Consider the following 20,052-nt stretch of genomic DNA (forward strand, 5'->3'; position numbering starts at 1 on the left):
CGCTAGAGGGAATTCAGGTGCAGGGGCCCCCGTTAGGGGGGAATTCGGGTGCTGGGACCCCCGCTAGCAGGAATTCAGGTGCCGGGGCCCCCGCTAGTGGGAATTCAGGTGCCAGGGCCCCGCTAGGGAATCCAGGTGCCGGGGCCCCCGCTAGGGAATCTAGGTGCCGGGGCCCCCGCTAGGGAGAATCCAGGTGCCGGGGCCCCCGCTAGGGAGAATCCAGGTGCCGGGGCCCCCGATAGAGAGAATTCAGGTGCCGGGGCACCCACTAGGGAATCCAGGTGCCGGGGCCCCGCTAGGAAGAATCCAGGTGCCGGGGCCCCGCTAGAGAGAATTCAGGTGCCGGGGCCCCCGCTAGGGAATCCAGGTGCCGGGGCCCCCGCTAGGGAGAATTCAGGTGCCGGGGCCCCCGGTAGGGAATCCAGGTGCCGGGGCCCCCGCTCGGGTGGGGGGGGATTCAGGTGCCGGGACCCCCGTGCAACATTTACTCCTATAATGAGCCAATAATCCATACTCTTTGGTTCCTTCGGTAAAGTCACGTAGGTATAAGAATGTCTGTGTGTCCCGCGCGTGACGTCACTGCACGTCGGCCAGCCCCCCTCATTAATACTCATGAACAGGTGACGTCCTCCACATGGACCCCCCCTCATTAATAATCATGAGCGGGTGACGTCACTCCACATCGAACAGCCCCCCACATTAGTAATCATAAGCAGGTGACGTCTTCCAAATTGACACACCAACAATATTAATCAGCGGGTGACGTCACTCCACATGGGGGGGAGCGAGGCGCCTCCTCCCCCCTCCTCAGCGTCAACTACAACCCTCACTACAAAGGCAGAACCCTAACGTCACGCGATCTTCGTAATGCTATTGGGGGTCGTCCATAAATGACGTCACGCGATTTTGGACAATTTTTGGACCCCCCCCCACTCGTCACACGGCGTCACAAAAAATCAGACCGCCCCCCTCAAATATGACGTCACAAAGCTCTGCCCCCCCCCAAAACCATATTTCCATTTTGAAAATAAAAAATGCTTTAAATCGCTTTAAACTATTGTCATTGTAGTGCGTATTTAATGTGGCGCTGCACTCTGATGTTGTAGGAGTGTTGTTATAACAATTAGTGTTGTTATAACAATTAGTGTTGTTAATTGTTATAACAATTAGTGTTGTTATAACAATTTCATATTTATTTAAAGTTGCGCATTTTGATGTGACGGCACATTTATCAACCCCCCCCCTCGTCACACATCGTCACAAATATCTGACCCCCCCCCCCTCCCTAGGTGCGTGACGTCATTTATGGACGGCCTCTTGAGACATCATGATGAACAGGGGATTAGCACATTCCTGCGGAGGGAGCTGGTAGGAACGTTGGGTTGCTCGGTCAATGGCCAGGGTCAACGGCGGCGTGGTGTATTTCGCAAATATGGCCGACTGTGAGGGCGGGCACAAGCCGGCGTGAGTAGGTTAAACTTTGAGTTTTATAAGGGCACCACGGGGTGACCAGCCCCTCCCCACCCAGCCCCTCCCCACCCTCCCCTCCCCACCCAGCCCCTCCCTCCACGACGGACGGACACAATAATCCCCTGTGGGCTGGTGTAACCAGGAGGTTCCTACCAGTATACGCATAGAATTGTCCAATCTCAATCGCTCTGCATTGTAATTGATCACGATACCGATATTAAATCATTCACTGTGACCGTCATGGGCCCATATATTAATTATTCCACGTTCCGGGGCCCGGCGTCGTTTAATTCACGCTCGGGGGCACCCCGGGGCCTATAAATTCTCGTTCCGGGGCCACGCCTGGCGCATCCACGTTCCGGGCCCACGTGACGACTCCGGGTGAGCGAGCGGCGGGCGATTGAGGGGGGTGTGTGGGGGGGGCTCATCCAGCAGTGGAGAGCGCAAGGGAGGGGCGGGGCTCCCTCAGGGGGGGGGGGGGCTTTCTCAGGGGGGGGAGAGGGAGGCGATCCCTCTTCTCCCCCCTTTCAGTCAGGGCCGTGTGAAGGTCGCAGCAACCACGTGGGGGTTCGAGCCCCGTGGCCCTCCTCTGTGTGACCCCCATGGAGGGGGAGCGGTCTTGTGGTGGGGAGCCTCTGTGTGACCCCCTTGGAGTGGGAGGGGGTCTTGTGGAGGGGGGCCTCTGTGTGACCCCCTTGGAGAGGGAGGGGTCTTGTGGTGGGGAGCCTCTGTGTGACCCCCTTGGAGAGGGAGGGGTCTTTTGGAGGGGGGCCTCTGTGTGACCCCCTTGGAGGGGGAGGGGGGAGGGGTCTTGTGGAGGGGGGTCTCTGTGTGATCCCCTTGGGGAGGGGGGGCTCTGTGTGATCCCCTTGGAGGTGGGGCTCTATGTGACCCCCTTGGAGAGGGGGGGCTCTGTGATCCCCTTGGAGGGGGTCTTGTGGAGGGGGGCCTCTGTGTGACCCCCTTGGAGGGGGAGGGGGGAGGGGTCTTGTGGAGGGGGGGGCTCTGTGTGATCCCCTTGGGGAGGGGGGGGGGGTCGAGGGGGGGCTCTGTGTGATCCCCTTGGAGGTGGGGCTCTGTGTGATCCCCTTGGAGGTGGGGCTCTGTGACCCCCTTGGAGAGGGGGGGCTCTGTGATCCCCTTGGAGGGGGTCTTGTGGAGGGGGGGCTCTGTGATCCCCTTGGAGGGTGAGGGGCGGGGGGCTGCCCCGTGATGCCTTGAGGCACGATGCTAATTCCGCTACAAAGTGGTGAGATGTCTGCCTCGCCTGGTGTGCAGGAGGTCGTGGGGGTCCATCTCCACCCATACGCCTGCTGTGTTTCTGCGTTTTCACTCTGTTACATTTTCTCCGGACTCCTCCGCGTTTCCCCCCCCCCCCCCTCTACATTTAGATACACGCGTTTAATAGTATTTGGCTGCTATACGTTTCTTTGTGACAAGCCACTTCGTTGGGCCATCATTTGTGGGCAAGTCGCTTCTGAATAAGTAATATAAACTTTTTTTAAAAACCCGTTTTAATTAAATGTACCGTACTAGTAATGGAAGAACTCCACGACTCCAGGAAGTGGCCCCGAAGCTTCCCACAACGTAAGGGGACCGTGGTGATTTACAGCCAACGTTAGTTGGCCGTGGACAATTAGACCCAAGCCAAAACATAACATGTAAAAATGTTTTTAATGATAGAATATAGTATTGTCATCGGTATGGCATAAGTATACCAAGTTTACAGTCGATACCACATTGGGAAGTGGGTTAAAATGGAGTTACAAGATTTGAGGATACGACAACAGACAGAGTGAGTTAATAGAAAGCGTGTAAAAATAATAAAAAGAGCTACATAGCTCAGTGGGCCTTATCTGGTGAAAACACATTGTCCTGCGGAGGGAGCTGGTAGCAACGTTGGGTTGCTCGGTCAATGGCCAGGGTCAACGGCGGCGTGGTGTATTCCGCAAATATGCCCGACTGTGAGGGCGGGCACAAGCCGGCGTGAGTAGGTTAAACGTTGAGTTTTATAAGGGCACCACGGGGTGACCAGCCCCTCCCTCCCCACCCAGCCCCTCCCTGCACGACGGACGGACACAATAGTCCCCTGTGGGCTGGTGTAACCAGGAGGTTCCTACCAGTATAAAATAAAGATATCTTGGCGTGATCGTAAGGCCGTGACAATGATGAGGGAAGGAGTATTTGAGCACAAATTTGGCTTATTTGCTGTGAATGTTTAGGGGTCTCTCTGTATCGCATCGTACACATCTGGGCAGCCTACCCACCCACCATCCTTCACCTACCTACCCCCATTGACCAGCGTGGTGAAGTATGAGCAATCTGCACCCTTGCCAACCAACTCGCATGGTGTGTGTGGGGAGGCCTTAATCCAGCTAAAGGCTCGGGCTCTTGCAAGTGATCGCTCACGCCACACTAGAGGCCGCTCTGGCGTGTATTTGGCCTACTCTTCCACTACGTATCACTAGAGGTGGGAGTAATCCACACTTTACCCCACCGTCTGCGACCTGATAATCACGGTGGTGGTGGTTGTGCAACGCATTCCTTGCTGCTGCAGGATTAGACGGCGGCGGTGAGGTCAGTCCACCGTTTGGACTGCCGCGCCGGGATATAGAATCGGATCTGTGACCTCTGCATTGCACCACTGTGGCAGCATCCGAGCGGCATTGATAATGATGCCGATACCGCTTGTTTGCTCCAGACAGCCCCGCCGGAACTCTTGACTCGTCTCTCTTCAGTGAGGCGTCATGCCAAGTTTACGAAGTAGGGGGCGATGTTTGCTGCTGTTTATTGTGAACCCATTGGAGTAGATTTGCGGTGTCGTTTGTTTCAAATTTTGGATTCGTGTCGCCGGGGCACAGTGGTCTACTCTTGGGAATGATGTCGCGGGATCTTTAACGTCCACTGCGAGTGAAGCGAGTGGCGTGTAGTATTACTGCGGTTAATACGACTGCAGTATTGACCAGGGTGGCGTGCCAGGTTTGAACCGTTAGCCTCTGCAACCAACGCTCCATCGCTGGAGTACGTCACCACTCGCTCCACGTGGTGGCGTGGATTTTTTTTCCTCCGGCTCCTCCGGTTTTTCCCTAATTTAGAAACATGCGTTGGAATTATTACAATTATTTTGCTGCTGTACATTTCTACATGATGGGCCGCTTTGTTGAGCTATCATTTGTGGCCATGTTTCTTCTGAAAGATAAGTTGATACCTCGGTGGGCTTTACCCGCAGTAAGATTAAAATACTCAAGTTTTATTTGTACATTTTAAGTGTTTTCTTTACCTTTCCTATACTTTTCATGTCTATCGTGCTTTTCTATCGTTTTTTCTAACCTGCCCCTTCTGGACATCTGTGAAAAAAGAGCTTTATAGCTTATCGGATTCCTCCTGCAGTATACATATTCTGATTGTGGAATATCAATGTTATTTTTAATTCCACTGCTGGATGAAGGCCTGTCCACTGCACACTTTGTCATTCGTTTCCACCTTCTGCTGTCTTGTGCCAATATACGCAAGTAGTGCACATCTTTTTGGCACCAATCCTTTATGTCGTCATCAAGCCATTCTCTGTTGGGTCTTCCTCTTTTTCCAGTTTCTCCAATCTTTTTGAACAACACACTTTAAATGTTCCCGTTCATCCTACATGTGTGTCCAAATAGTGCCAGTTTCCTTCTCAATCGCTACATTAGTTCGGCTTCTGTGTGCAATCGTTTTCTTCTATGTTGGTCGTTCTTTGGGTCCAGTTTGGATGCAGTATCCTTCTATAGCAATACATTTTGAATGCCAATGTCTTATCTCGGTCTATTTTAATATCAAAGTCTCGTACATATGGGACCCTACGCAACTATATGGGTCTCTGCAGAAGCCTGGGGGGGGGTCTCCTTGAAGAGTCTGGGATCTCTGCGCGAGTCTGTGGGGGGGGGGAGGGAGTCTTTACCCGTGTCTGAATATGCCTCAATCTAACACAATTCTTCACCGTTTCCCCTCCCCGCCAGGTTTCCATGGCGTCACTATGCCGACCGTTGCTCTGCCGACCAGCGGCCTCCTCTCTGCTGCTGGGCGCCATGGTGCGGCCCACGGTGGGGGCCACCGCGGGCCGCTGGGCCCACGGAGCCCCTCCGCCTCCCACGGCGAACCCCGTGGTCTTCATGGACGTGTCGGCAGACTCGGGCCCGCTCGGCAGAATCACGTTTGAGGTGCGGGGGGTGGTGGTGGTGTGGATAAAGGGGGTAGACGGGGTGGGGGGGGTAGTGGGGTTCGATTATTTTTCTGAATCCGTTGCTGAGTACAGGCCCACAGGTCCAAAATGCCAAGCGGCCAGCAACACACAGCACTCCTGAAGGTGTGATGGATAAGTATTAACACGTTTCTTGTACGCTTGTACGACAACTTGGGAAGAGAGGGCAATCGGAGGGAATTCCTAAGTGGAGCAGTGTGAGGGGAAGAAGCAGAGGTGTGGGTGGGTTGTGGGTGTGGGTGGGTTGTGGGTGGGTATGGCTGGGCGGGCGGGGGAGGTGACTTGCAGTGTTGTGGTTGGAAACGGTGTCGACGATATGAAACTGTCCGGTAGACAGTCCTTGGCATGGGTGGAGGGAATGAACGAGTGAAGCTCATGGCAATAGTAACGAGGGTAGCTGTAGCTATAGAAGAGTACTGGATCATGAGTCTGCCTCACTGCAGGATGAAAGCCTCCCCATCCTCTCCAAGAGTCGTGGTCTATCTACTGTTAGTGGTCAATGTGACGATGTCTCGGATCTGCGTGCGTTCTCTGATCCATACATTCCTCTTTCTGTCTCAGTGTAATCAGCACGGTCTGCTCCACTGCTGGATGTAGATCAACGCGATGAATTACCCTGCGTGTGTTTTCTCGTCTGGATGTAATTACCAGTGTGTACACTCTTCGTACTGCTCTGACTGCCGTTACACTAATTAACGTAATTTTCTCGGCTCTGTTTCAGTTGCGGGCTGACGTGGTGCCCAAGACTGCAGGTGAGCGAGAGTGCGCGCGAGTACGAGTTTGCTAACAGCCTGTGTGTAAGCTATTCAGGGGATCGCTGTTTTTGTGTGGGAGAACGTGTGACTGTGTGTGTATTGCGTGTGTGTGGTTTGTGTGGAGCGGGAGTGTAGTGGTTAGTGCTGCACTACGAACCTGGCTACAACCCGAGTTCGATTCCCCCTCGCAGCAACCAACACTGGTGATGATTAATTATCTGAACCGGTCCTCTTCTAGGGTGACTCGGCCATACATTAGTACCTGGTGCAGTGTGTAAACATTGGTGGCCGGGTGCAGTGTTGACAACCTTGTGTGCCGTGCTGGCCATCATTGGTGCTGCTCACTAACAGCACTTGCCTCAAAAGTCTGTACAGGCTATAGGGGGGAGCTTTGTGTGCGTGTATATGTATGTGTCTTTTGTCTCTGTGTGTGTTAGAGAATTTCCGTGCACTGTGTACGGGGGAGCATGGCTTCGGATACAAGGGCTCCATCTTCCACCGAATCATCCCCAAATTCATGTGCCAGGCACGGTGACACCACATTCGCACACATTCACACGTACACACAAGAACTCGCACACGTACACCAGTGTGCACAAAGACGCATGATGCGTCCACATGCACACATGCACCAGCATTAGCTGTGGCACGCTGTGTGGAAGCCACCTGGTCTGTCGCTTCATTCGAAACTCTGGGTTTTCTCGGCCATAGCCATGCCTTTGTTTCTTTACGCTTGCAAAACGTGGATCCCTCCTTAAAGAAGATCTGTACCAGTGAGGAGCATTCAGGCTGGCCTGCCTATGACCCATCCTGGGTTTAACCAGGCTAGATTGTGTGGAGCTAGATTCCTTGAAAGCTTTGGACCCATTACCATCAGTGAGCTCCTCCGGCAAGCAAGGCTGCGGTGGCTGGGTCAAATCGCCCGTATGCCCAAGCAGCTTCTGTTTGGCGAGATGCCCAAACATGATCAAGGACCTCTGATTCCCCACACCCTCCGATAAGCACGGTTGGCAGCTGTTGTTCACGTGTATGTGTGCGCTGTGCGTGTATTACATGTGTATGCGTGTGTGCGCGTAGGGTGGAGACTTCACTCGTAATGATGGCACGGGTGGAGTATCCATCTATGGCAGGACGTTCCGTGATGAGAACTTTATTCTCAAGCACACCGGGCCCGGTAAGCAGCGTGCGCTAACACACCAACTTACACGCGCTAGACATGGTAACACGCACACCCTCGTATGCACCAATACACGCGCGCTACTAAACACATTGACACTAATATACAATGTGTGGGCATGGGTGCGTGCATGTGTCTAAAATGTTCTGTGTATTTAATTTTGTCTGTGCGTGTGTGGGGAGCGATAGTGCAGTGGTTAGCGCACTGTACTACAAACTCCGAGTTCCATTCCCGCTCATTTTCAACGTCAGTGGCAGTGACTACCTGAACATTCCAAGGTCTCCTCGAGGTCAACTAAGGCTTCAATGTGTGCCTGATGCAGTGTGCAAACATCAGCATTGGGGAGAAAAAAACGGCTGGGTTTGGTGCTGGAGACCCACCCACTGATGTGCCGTGCTAGCGTCTATAGGTGCTCACTAACTTGCTCCAGCAGTCTGTTAGAGGCTCTATGGCAGGGGTGGGGAACGTCTGGCCCGCTGGCCGTACAAGGCCCGCAAAATAATTTAATCTGGCCCTGCCCAAGGCAACTGCATGACTCGAAATTCAATAAATCTGAGCTTTTTTGATAGCAACATAAATTAAATTTTGTATGGCTCGCGAATGATGTTATAAATATCCAAATGGCCCTTGGCAGAATAAATGTTCCCCACCCCTGCTCTTCGGGGTGTCTTTGTGTTTATAACGCGCCGGGTGTGTGCGCGTGCAGGTATACTGTCTATGGCAAATGCTGGGAAAAACACAAATGGATCCCAGTTCTTTATCTGCACGGACCTTACAAACTGGTGAGAGTGCATATATGTGTGTGTGTGTGTGATCGCGTGTGTGCAACTCGTGAAGCCAGAGTGAGACCTCTGTTGTCAGAACAGTTCTGTACTCTTTGGTTCTTTCGGTAAAGTCACGTAGGTATAAAATATCACGATGTTTCGGGCGCAACACAAGCATCCATCACCTGATGATGTGACTTTACCGAAAGAACCAAAGAGTATGAATTCCTGCAGTCACGAAAGCTTCAAATCAAGACCAGTTCTGGTTTGACAGCAGAGGTTTTTCATCGGCTGCCTAACACTGTTTAGAAGTTACCTGGTTTGTCGCTCCACACAAAACTTTGGGTATTCTCGGCCACAGTCGTGCCCTCTCACTATGCTTGCGAAATGTGGACCCCTCATAGAACATCTGCACCAGTTAGAAACATTCAAGCTGGTTTGCCTATGATCCATCCTGGGTTTAACCAGGTAGGATTGTGCGAGGAGCTCACAAATTCTTGAAAGATCTGGACAGTTCCATCGGTGAGCTCCTCCGGCAAACAAGGCTGCGTTGGCTGGGTCATGTAGCCCGCATGCCCGGCCACCGCATGCCCTTAAACAGCTTTTGTTCGGCTGGATAGAGGGGGCTAAATGGGCGTGGCACGGGCTGGAGGAGCGATGGACTGATGTGGGACAGGATAATGTGGCGCTGAATGGACCTGCCGAAGACTGGTATTAGTGGTGTCAAGATCAGCCTCTGGAGGAGGATCGTGAAGGACTTTGTTGTGAAGTTTGAGGCAGTCGCCCTCCAGCAACAACGGAGGGCAAATGAGGGATGCTCACAACAACGAGCAAAGTGCTGGGTGGATAAAACGAAAGTTTGCACAGTTAGGGGGGCACAGCTGGTGCATCTGCTGGTCATCTCGGTCTGTCAACCCATGGGACCTTGGTCTGTCACTTGACCTGTCAGTGAGCCTTCGACACTTCACATGGCCTGGCACACAAACACCGTGGTGGTCACCACCATGGAGTGGAGAATGGCGGTGGCGGCTGTTGTTGTTGTGTAACTCGTTCGTCTAACAGCCCAGGGTGCGTGTGTGTGTGTGCGAGTGGTGAGCACACTGTGCTCCGAACCCAGTTACCCAAGTTTGATTCCCGTTTGTGACCAATAACTGTAACGATTATCTGTACCGATCTTGGGCCTCCCCTAGGTCGACTCGGCCTTCAATAAGTACCTGGTTGCGGCTTGTGTAAAAGAGCACTGGGGACACAAATGCAGCCAGGCGTGGTGCTGGCCACCCAGCCCCTCGTGTGCCGTCATCACGGCCTTCATGTGTGCTACTCGCAAACAGCACTTTCTCCAAGTCTAAGAAGGCTACACAGGGGATCCTTTGTCTTTTGTGCCTGTGCCCAGGCTGGACGGGAAGCACGTGGTGTTTGGTCACGTGACGAGCGGCATGGACATCGTGAAGAAGATGGAGGAGCTGGGCTCGCGCAAGGGAGATGTCAAGGGTCGCGTGGAGATTACCGACTGCGGCGAGGTCAAATGATGGCGGCACCGACGACTTCGTACCCCCCTCCACGCTCTCCCTGTCTGTCTCCTCGCCTTGCTTCACGCTCTCCACACTCTATCGAACTCTCGCAAGCGCTTGGCGCTTTATTCTTAGTCACAGCTCTGTCTCGAGCCTCTCGGCTGCTTCCAAGACGCAGGAGTGAGCGGCTCAGTCGTGGCTTCCGATTGGCATCATGGAAACCCTGAACTTGGTTGGGACCATTGGGAGCTGGCTCAAGTTAAGTGTGCATGGCTTTGAGTCGGCTCCCTTGACCCCGAGCCAGAGCCAGGCCATGGCTAAGAATACGAGCTTCACTCTTCTCTCTATCACACGATCAATGATGATTTTTGTAGGGGGGGCGATGATGGTCACTTCTCCTCACGCCATTCTATATCTCGTTCAAGAGGTTGGCGAAGAAACTATTTCTGCCCATCAAAGTGTTTACTTTAGTCCGACGCCGCGCAGACGGAAATCCTCGAGCGCGACGACAGCTCCGCCTGCTGCCATCCGGAGACCGTGGCGCGACTGCCTGCCTGACGAGATTAAATTGGCGCGTCTGAAAGGCGCTGCCTCCGATTCGTTCGTAACGTCACTAGAACTTGCACCGAGGAAGACTAAACGTGGTGATTGGTTGTGTGTGTGGATAACGGGGGGGGGGGGGGGGGAAGGATTGAGTGCCTCCTCGCATCAAGATTTAATGATGGAGAGCGTTTGGTGGCTCTGAATTCCATCGACTTAACACCACGTCAGATTCCACGGGATGTTGTTGACTACTTTAAGACTGCGACTTGAATTAGAAATGCGGGCTGGATTAAATCGCCCTGGGGCTGTCGATAAACTCCACCTTCAATAAAATTGCTGTGCGACGTTCCGAGCCCTTGAGTCTTCACGAAGTAGACGCTTCTCACGCCATCTTCCTCGCTGCTGCTGGCGTTTGTCAGTTTGTATTCATACTGGTAGGAACCTCCTGGTTACACCAGCCCACGGGATTATTGTGTCCGTCCGTTGTGCATCCAAAAATGGGAGAGGTGGGACTGGGCGGAGAGGGGAGGGTGGGGCTGGGTGGAGAGGGTGGGGAAGGTGGGGAGGGGCTGGGTGGGGAGGGGAGGGGCTGGGTGGGAAGGGGCTGGGTGGGGAGAGGAGGGGCTGGGTGGGGAGGGGTGGGGCTGGGAGGGGTGGGGCTGGGTGGGGAGGGGTGGGGCTGGGTGGGGAGGGGCTGGTCACCCCGTGGTGCCCTTATAAAACTCAACGTTTAACCTACTCACGCCGGCTTGTGCCCGCCCTCACAGTCGGCCATATTTGCGGAATACACCACGCCGCCGTTGACCCTGGCCATTGACCGAGCAACCCAACGTTTCTACCAGCTCCCTCCGCAGGAATGCGTTAATCTCGGCTTCTAAAGCTGTGGACGCCACACAGTGTCTGCTCGTTCTCGACGAGAGACCGACTCTGAGGTGCGAGAAGGAACCACAGACGAGCAGGAAGGCAGCGGTCGGGTCGTGAGCTGGCACCAAATTTCTTCCCAAGCTCTGCGGTCCACTTTATATGAAGGCGTTATGGCCAATTAATGTTTTATTATACGTGGGTGGAAACCCATGTGCACGAGGGGGGGGGGGGCAACGTTCATTCCCATGCAGGTAGAACAAATGGAGACTTCGACTTGCTGTCCCGCTCTCTGGCGAGCCAGGGTATGGCTCTGATGCCCATGGAAAGGGAGCAAAATGTGTGCAATCCACCAACCCTCGCTGTTTCTGCGGTGTTGGATAACACATTCCTGTGGAGGGAGCTGGTTGGAACGTTGGGTTGCTCGGTCAATGGCCAGGGTCAACGGCGGCGTGGTGTATTCCGCAAATATGGCCGACTGTGAGGGTGGGCACAAGCCGGCGTGAGTAGGTTAAACGTTGAGTTTTATAAGGGCACCACGGGGTGACCAGCCCCTCCCCACCCAGCCCCTCCCTGCACGACGGACACAATAATCCCCTGTGGGCTGGTGTAACCAGGAGGTTCCTACAAGTAACAGGCCACGTGCATAGCCACCAATATCTGTTGATTGCAATTTGCGTGTATTATAACTGGGTCCATTGCTTCATTTAAGTTGATTTCAACACTGCAAGCGGCTACTTTTTTTAAAAAATGTTTTCCCGTCGAACTAGGACCCATATGGCACGGATTGGGTCTTTGCTTATACATTTCTGGCAGTTCAGAATTTGTTCGAACAAGCCTGATTCTGCGTGTAATGAACCAGGCTGAGACTATGGACTGTACACTTGAGAAGGCTGTTTTCACAGTTTATCAACCGTCACCACACCTCGTACCTTACCCACATCCTTCTTCACTCACCACCGCTCTTCTTACTTTCATCTGCCATTACATTTTTCATATAATTTATTTTGTTTCATTATTTTCATTATTACTTTGGCGTCGCCCGAGTTTTGGGTGGCGGCAGATCGCTGCACCCAAACCCGCCCACCTCTGTGTTCACGACACACGCCTCGCGGTGCTACAACAGCTGACAAATGCCGTTTACTGCAGTGTCACACAACCCGCCTTAACTGCCGCATCGCACAGCTGTTGGGCAGTGCGAGTAAACGAGGCCTGCTGCTTCGACTCACGAAGCTGGAGGACGCTGGCTGTATTGTTCATGCGGCGCGGCTTAACAGCCGCCCCGGGTACGGTTTCTACCAGCAACGTCCTCACAAGGCACCTCTTCCGGGTACTATCAGCGATTGTGAGCTTGGCGTGCCCCAGCATCGCCAGCAAGTGGGAGATCTACGTGCTCCGTCCAATGTTCACCACCATCAGCGAGTGGGAACGCGAAGCAGACTGTCATCTCCTCAACACGAGAGAGTTGGCTTGCCTGCTGCCCAGCACCACCAGTGAACGGGAGCTCTGCGAGGTTCGTCCATCCTGCTGCATCACCTGCGAGCTGGAGCACAGCGCGTGGTCAGCTAATCCACTGGACATCGTGTTCTTCTGGCTGCTCCATTGCACGCCCCACCTGCGTGGTTCTGTACGCCCGTGTACGCGCTCAACGAGTGTTTACGCGGGCGTGTTTGCATCCGCTACGTACGGGGAAGTGCTTGCTGACAGCGTGGAGCTTGGACAACGACACCTCGACTTGCTGCTCAGGGCAGCAGAGCCGCTGATTGGAGTCCACCCGAATCCGGGCCCCTTCATCAGCACCATCGGTGCAGCACGGGCTGATATAATAGGGCTATGACATGCACCATCTCTTCATCATCTGCACCTGGAACCCGCGCTCCTGAGGACGCTCTCTGTCCTTGGGCTTCTCCGAGGTCAACGTCGGAGACTGCATCGACACCGTGGTTGCAGAGGTGGTAGGGGCCGCCATTCACAGGTCGACCTCGAACCAGCCAACTCCTCTATTCTCTCGACACCTCACCTGCACGGATCTTCACATCTACCTTCACACATCCGCCTCGGCCTACTCAACGCACGCTCCATCACCAATAAATCAGCCCTGATTCATGACACCATCTCGGACCACCACATCGACCTTTTGCTCATCACTGAGACCTGGTGCAGGCAAGACTCCCCGCCAGCCATCTCTCTGGAAGTTGCGCCCCCAGGATACAAGGTTCTTCATAAACCTCGTGCAACTAACCAGCGGGGTGGTGGCTTAGCGGTCGTTTGCAATGCTCACTTGAAAATTAAAGAGCTCTATCTACCAATGGCTCCCGCCACCTTCGAGGTCCAGTCCGTATCCCTTACTACTAACGAGTGCTTTTCCATCATTTCCATCTATCGCCCTCCAGATGGCAGCATCAACACCTTCTTAAATGAGCTTTCGGAATTCCTATATCTGATTCCTAACCCATCTCACAGGCTCGTGCTTACAGGTGACTTTAATTGCCCCGGCAATACCCCAGACTCCATCGATAGTCACCTTGAGTCAACTTTGGCCTGCCATAACCTGGTCATCACAAACTCAGGCCCCACCAGAGCTTCGTCAACAAACGTTGAGAGCATGCTCGACCTGGTTCTGGAACCTGAAAAGCACCGACGCATCACTGCACTGGGAGTTTTCCAAACTCGTTACTCCGACCACCGCCTCATACTTTTTTCCCTCCAATTTCCCAAGCCAATCTCACCATCAAATTCACCCGCAACTTGCGTAATTTTAAGGGTATCGAATTTTCTGCTTTTCGTCACCTTCTTGCAAATTCGCTTTCAATGTTATCCCCATCATCGGATCCAACTGTCTGCGCTCTCCAACTAGAAGCTGACATGAGGGCGGCGCTGGACAAACTAGCTCCATTAAAATTACGAACCACTAGGCAGTCTTCCCACGACACTCACTGGCTCTCAAGAGATGCCATCATTGCTAAGCGAACCAGGAGGCGCCTTGAAAGTATCGCATCCCGCAGTGGTCTACCTGCTGTTCGACTTGCTTACAGAGTCGCCTGCAGGAAAACTAACCGCGCATTCTATGGAAAACCCTCAAAGATCTTCTACATCCTGGTAGCACCATGGTCCCTCACCTTAGCGATCCCCTTGCCTCACTGAAACTTGCCACCTCTTTTAATACTTACTTCGCCAACAAGCTAATCACCGTCGCAAACGCGTGCACGTCTACCGACACATCACACCATTATACCCCGCTCATGGTACCTAAAATTGTAAGCACTCACCCAGACACTCTTCTAATTATGCTAAAGCCGGTGTCTACAAAAGACGTTTTCTCTTTAATTGAATCACTTCATTTGAAGTCATCTCCACTCGACGTGATCCCAGGTTCCTTGCTCAAGCAATGTGCTCCGGAACTTGCCATCATGATCAGGAACATCGCAAATGCCTCCTTCTCTTCGGGGTGTTTTCCGTCCAACCTCAAACCTGGCCTGGTTTCTCCCTTGTTAAAGAAACCAAGTCTAGATCCGGATGACCCATCTAGTTATCGTCCCATCAATAACCTCTCGAACCTCTCTAAACTCCTTGAACGACTAGCCCTCGCCCAGCTAAAACCACACATCACCTCCTCCGCAAACTACTGCTGCTTCCAGTCAGCTTACCGTCAAAACTATTCCACAGATACAGCACTCACTAGAGTACTTGATGACATTTTAACGATCATTGATTCTGGCTCAACTGTTGCACTTGTAAGTCTGGACATTTCGTCAGCCTTCGACACCATCAACCATTCGCTCCTTACTTCCCTCCTGAAATCCGACTTCGGTATATGCGGCTCAGCACTCAAGTGGATAGTTTCGTACCTTTCTGACCGGCAATCTTCAGTCGGGGTGGGCATGTTCACATCGCCTGAAACAACAGCATTATGCGGGGTTCCCCAGGGCTCTGTTCTAGGTCCCCTGCTCTTCACAGCCTACACTTCCCCGATCGGCCGGCTCATTGCAAGCTTCGGTGTCAAGCACCACTCATACGCAGATGACACGATTCTATTCACCGCCATCGATTCTAGCAATGCATCTGGATTCGAGAGGCTCTCGGAAAGTACCACCGCCGTGCAACAATGGTTCACTGCACACAACCTAGCCCTTAATCCGAAAAAGTCAGTGGCCATCATGTTAGGTACCAAGCAACGTCTCAATTCAGCAGCACTCCCCACACACATACACATCTTCGGTCACAGCATCAAGTTCACTGACCACTTCAGCTACCTTGGTGTCATCCTAGATTCAACTTTATCCTTCGACCGTCAAACCAACCATATCATCAGCTCATGTAACTTTCACCTGAAGGCTCTTAGACACATACGTCCTCTCATCTCTACTGAAATTTGCCAACACATTGGCATGTTGCTTAGTTGGGTCTCGCCTTGACTATTGTAACTCCGTCCTAGTCCGGACCTCCGCTGACAACCTAAAGAAACTTCAAAGACTACAAAATAACCTAGCACGCGTCGTCATTGCCCACACTCATCCCCATCTCGACTCACTAGCTTGTCTCCGTGCTCTCAACTGGCTACCCATCGCCAGTAGGGTCACATACAAGACCGCCTGCCTCTGCCATAATGCCTTCATATCCGCCTGCCCGCCGTACCTTTCTTCATTATTGACAACTTGCAGCTCAGCATACGGCAGATGCCTGCGCAGCGCGACTCACGACCTCCTCTTGATACCAAGATCCAGGATGGTCATGTCTATGCGCCGCTTCTCGGTGGCAGCCCCAACAGTCTGGAACGATATCCCTCTGCACATTCGCAGCATCACCTCAATCGCCTCCTTCAAGAGAGGCTTAAAAACTCACCTCTACAATCATGCTTTTGAGCGACTCTGAGCGTGGCTCCGCGCCTCTGAGTTGCGGCCACTACGTCTGCAAATTTGCGCGCGTTACAAATTGAATTATTATTATTATTATTAATCACAGGCACCTTCCTGGATTTGAATGCAAGTCTCTGTGGTGCCGGGCTCGGTGTCTGAGCCAAATATAAACGATGTCTGCGGTGACTCCTCGAGTTGGGACAGTCACCCAGATTCAGGATGTAAACGAACATAGGCGAACCTGTGGCTGACCCTTGCGTCCATTCGGTAATCGGATAAAACATTAATGTGGAAACGATGCGGTGCGGTACGTGGATCATCTGAAAAGGTAATATTTAATCCAGTGAGCTGATGTGTAAACTAGAAACGGCCGACAAAGTCGTGAAGCGAATGTCGCAGGCGAAACGGAGCGTGGGTCATTGGAGATCAACTAATCTTAGGGCATTACGACCACATCAAATATTTAGACCAGTCTGATGAAACCGATTTGAGACTTGCACTACGTGATGTACGTTGAGCGGTACCCAATCCTAATACCGCACGGGCTTGTGGGTCTGATGGACGTCCCATGTATTGTGCTTATTGCAGGTGCTCCAGAACTGGCACCAGCTATTTGTAGGCTCTTCAAGCTCTGGTGTCGCACCCACACTGCCAACCAGTTGAATATTGACTCTGGTCCTACAAGTTCCAATAACAGACGATATTCCTCAGTCCCAGGTTTTGTTAGTTGTGCGTATATATGTTGAACTTATACAGGTAGGAACAACAGGTTCCACACTGCCCACCAGGAATTATCTGTGTCGTGCACGAATGCGCTGTCCAACCAAGTTCCTACCTGCCCACTCCGAAGGAATGTGTTTTTGCACCGTACGTAGCCAACCGTGCTAATCGGAGGTGCGGGTGAAGGTCAAAAATATACATATAAAAAGCAATTCTAAAGAAACGAGTGTGCAATCTAGATTTAAAGGTATATAGCTCCAATGGCTCCCTAATATCGCAAGGAAGTGTTCCAGACGGCCACAGAAGGGCACCTGAAAGTACACGATTACACACTTTGCGTGTTTATGAGTGTGACCTAATTTATTCGTTCAGCAACCGAAAGCCAATACAGCTCAGTAAGCACCAGACGGACATTGTCGGATCTTCCAGTACCCGTCATGACACGTGCCAATACATTTTGTACACACTGTAGTTTGCTAATGTTTTTGCCAGACGTCCCGTAGAGTAGCGAGTAGTGAGCCACCGTGCGTAGGCTACGTCACGACTCCAATAGTGGGCGAATGTGTCGCAGAGCCCTAATATTAAAATCGTAGGACCTGACGAAATTCTCCACATGTTGATCGAACCAAATATTCTGGTCGAAGATGGCGCCAAGGCTCTTTAGATCAGTAGAAAACTGAGTCCTGCAGTCTGCGACCGCCACAACTCACGTGCTTTCAGATGCGCTTTTGCGGCTGTCTGGCTGAGTGGCTATGAAACCATCTCTAGGCTACCACGCTCTTCCTCCCGCCATGGCTTGTCCCAACACCGTCATGAACGACCCGTGCATTGCCCTACATGGCTGGCTACCGGCCTCCCAGACCTGTGGCCTTGGAGGTGCGCCCCCAGGCACCAATCAATCTTATTTCATGTGCCAATATCACCCAATTGCAAACAGCAATAGGATTGAAAAAAACAAACTCGTCACGCCCTCCGCCACTAACACCGACTGAGAGCAAAATAAATTGCAACGGATAGCATAAGAAAGGAAGTAGTAAATAAAGTGAATGAAAAGTAAAGAGAGTTTATTTTATTATGTAGGCGCTATGGGAAGGAACGTCCACATCGGTGTGTTTTGGTCTTACGATTTAAGTCACGAGCAAATATTTTAACAATTGGTTATTTAAGAATCTGTGCTGGATTAAGTTCAGAAATGTATTTTTAGGTAATCCTAGTTTACATATGGATTTCAATCTTATCGTAGTTATTTTATATTACCTGGTCGGACCGGCTACACTGGCGTAACGGTCCTGTACGGGGTTCTTAAAGGGACCCTGCCGTGAGTGAGACGGCTCTTAAAGGTGTGTCGGAGTGAAGGTAAGTACAGGTTAGTGTACAGGTAAGTGTACAGGTGAGTATATTGGTGAGTGAGTGTACAGGTGAGTATACTGGTCAGTAATTGTACAGGTAAGTGTACAGGCAACTGTGTGTACAGGTGAGTGAGTGTACAGGTGAGTGTACTGGTGAGTGTACAAGTGAGTGAGTGTGCAGGTGAGTATAACAACAACAAACACAGCTGCGTTGATTTACCGAAGACTGGTGCCAGCAGTGTCAAGATCAGCCTCAAAGCTAAGTTCTTTAATACAGTATTATACATTTGTTATAAATTCATACATTCCATCCCATTTTTAAGTTAAAGTGTGAATGTATGCGTGGGTTTGTGTAAATGTCTTCGTCATTTAGCTTATTCTTCACACAACGTTTTTTTGTATATTTAAATAATTTTCAGTTTTTAACGTTTTCCTTAATATACAGTCTTCAAATTTCTCAATTTTCAACTAGTTTTTTTCATCCGTTTTTTGTTAGTTATTGAAGGTACGTATTTTGCGTGTTTTTATTTATGTGTGTCTATCTTTTTTCTTGTGTGTTTGTGTGCATGTTCGTTGTATGTGTTATTTAATTAAGAGTATTGTATACTGCAGTAGTGTATAGTGGGATGTTCTGGTGCAATTTAGTGTTTGTGTGGGTGTGTTGCAGTGTGTTGTAGTGTACTGTGTGATCTTTGCGCAGAGCCCCTTGGCATCACCGTCACCCCCTTGCCATGGTATTTGTCGACGCAGAGCGGTGCTCCGTGCCGCCTGTTCCAGGAAGCCGATTTCTACCAGCGGGTCACTCCGTAAAGCCCAGAACCGAGTTCCGCGCTGCGCGTCTCCGGCACCGCGTGCACACGCCTCCTCTTCCATCTTCGGGTGGGCCTACAACCCCAGCTGCTCGGCTGCCTCTGCTCTGGGAGTTCGCTCGGTGAAGATCCCGTGCAGTGGCTCCTGCTCGAGAGAGGTCCTCCCATGGCGGCAGGTGTTTGTGCTTCTACTCGGTTGTCTGCAAGCGGCGGAGTGGACCGCTGCTCACCTCCCACCCGCTAAATTCTGCTCCGTGTTTTACCCCATTGTCAAGCAACCCATCAAACTCACTGTCACCGTCACCTCATCCATCACACACAACACACCCCGAAACATTCTCAAACAATGTGCGTTGTTATGAGTGTGTTATTGCTGTGTGTGCATTACAGTAGTGTAGCGGTTAGCGCACTGCGCTATGAACCTGGCGACCTGGGTTCGGTTCCCGCTGACGGCCAACATCAGTGACGATAATCTGAACCGGTACCTGGGGCTTCCCTATGTGTACTCGGCCTCAAATGAGTACCTGGTGCGGTGCGGAAAAACATCGCCACTCGGGAGACAAAGGTGGCCGGGCGTGGTGTTGGCCACCCACCTCCTGGTGTGCCGTGCCGGCCTTTATAGGTGCTCGCTAACAGCACTTGCCCCAACAGTCTGTCAAGGCTATAAGGTGGACATTTGTTTGCATTACTGTGGGCATCAGCGTAGGCCATGACTTCCGAATGGGACTTTAGGGCACCCATTCCTTCTGTTAGCTCCCAGGCGGCCCTTGGGCAAGTCCCAGCACCCACTTTGCCACCCTGCTAGGGTCACGGCGAAGGTGTTGGCGTCAGCAGCAGGGCGCTGGTTGATGATTCTGCCAGATGAACCTTATAGGTCAAAGGCATTGTATCTGGTTGGCATGCAGAAGAACACCACCAATGGAGTCAACGGATGGCAGCGCAAAAGACAGTGCCTACTGCGGGACAACTCATGGATCGCTCAGTCGGGGAACTGTTAACAAAA

General features: G+C 52.0%; 1 protein-coding gene across 1 annotated transcript; it reads left to right on the forward strand.

Moving 5' to 3' along the window:
• The first annotated feature begins 1,762 nt into the window (after positions 1–1,762).
• On the forward strand, positions 1,763–10,799 carry LOC144728114 (peptidyl-prolyl cis-trans isomerase A-like). The gene is made up of 7 exons (XM_078607402.1): positions 1,763–1,851; positions 5,463–5,663; positions 6,426–6,456; positions 6,897–6,985; positions 7,537–7,633; positions 8,343–8,418; positions 9,794–10,799. Exons 2-7 carry the CDS (start codon positions 5,469–5,471, stop codon positions 9,927–9,929), a joined length of 624 nt encoding a protein of 207 aa, XP_078463528.1. The 5' UTR covers positions 1,763–1,851; positions 5,463–5,468; the 3' UTR covers positions 9,930–10,799.
• The last annotated feature ends 9,253 nt before the right edge of the window (positions 10,800–20,052 follow it).

This window comes from Lampetra planeri, chromosome 27, assembly GCF_965212315.1.
Source record: "Lampetra planeri chromosome 27, kcLamPlan1.2.h2, whole genome shotgun sequence".
Taxonomy (NCBI): domain Eukaryota; kingdom Metazoa; phylum Chordata; class Hyperoartia; order Petromyzontiformes; family Petromyzontidae; genus Lampetra; species Lampetra planeri.

Excerpts from the sequence above, each read along its gene's own strand:
- LOC144728114 (XM_078607402.1), top strand. The coding sequence starts at position 5,469 with ATGGCGTCACTATGCCGACCGTTGCTCTGCCGACCAGCGGCCTCCTCT. Across the intron at positions 6,986-7,536 it reads TCCCCAAATTCATGTGCCAG|GGTGGAGACTTCACTCGTAA; the intron begins GCACGGTGACAC and ends GTGTGCGCGTAG. Across the intron at positions 7,634-8,342 it reads TCTCAAGCACACCGGGCCCG|GTATACTGTCTATGGCAAAT; the intron begins GTAAGCAGCGTG and ends GTGCGCGTGCAG.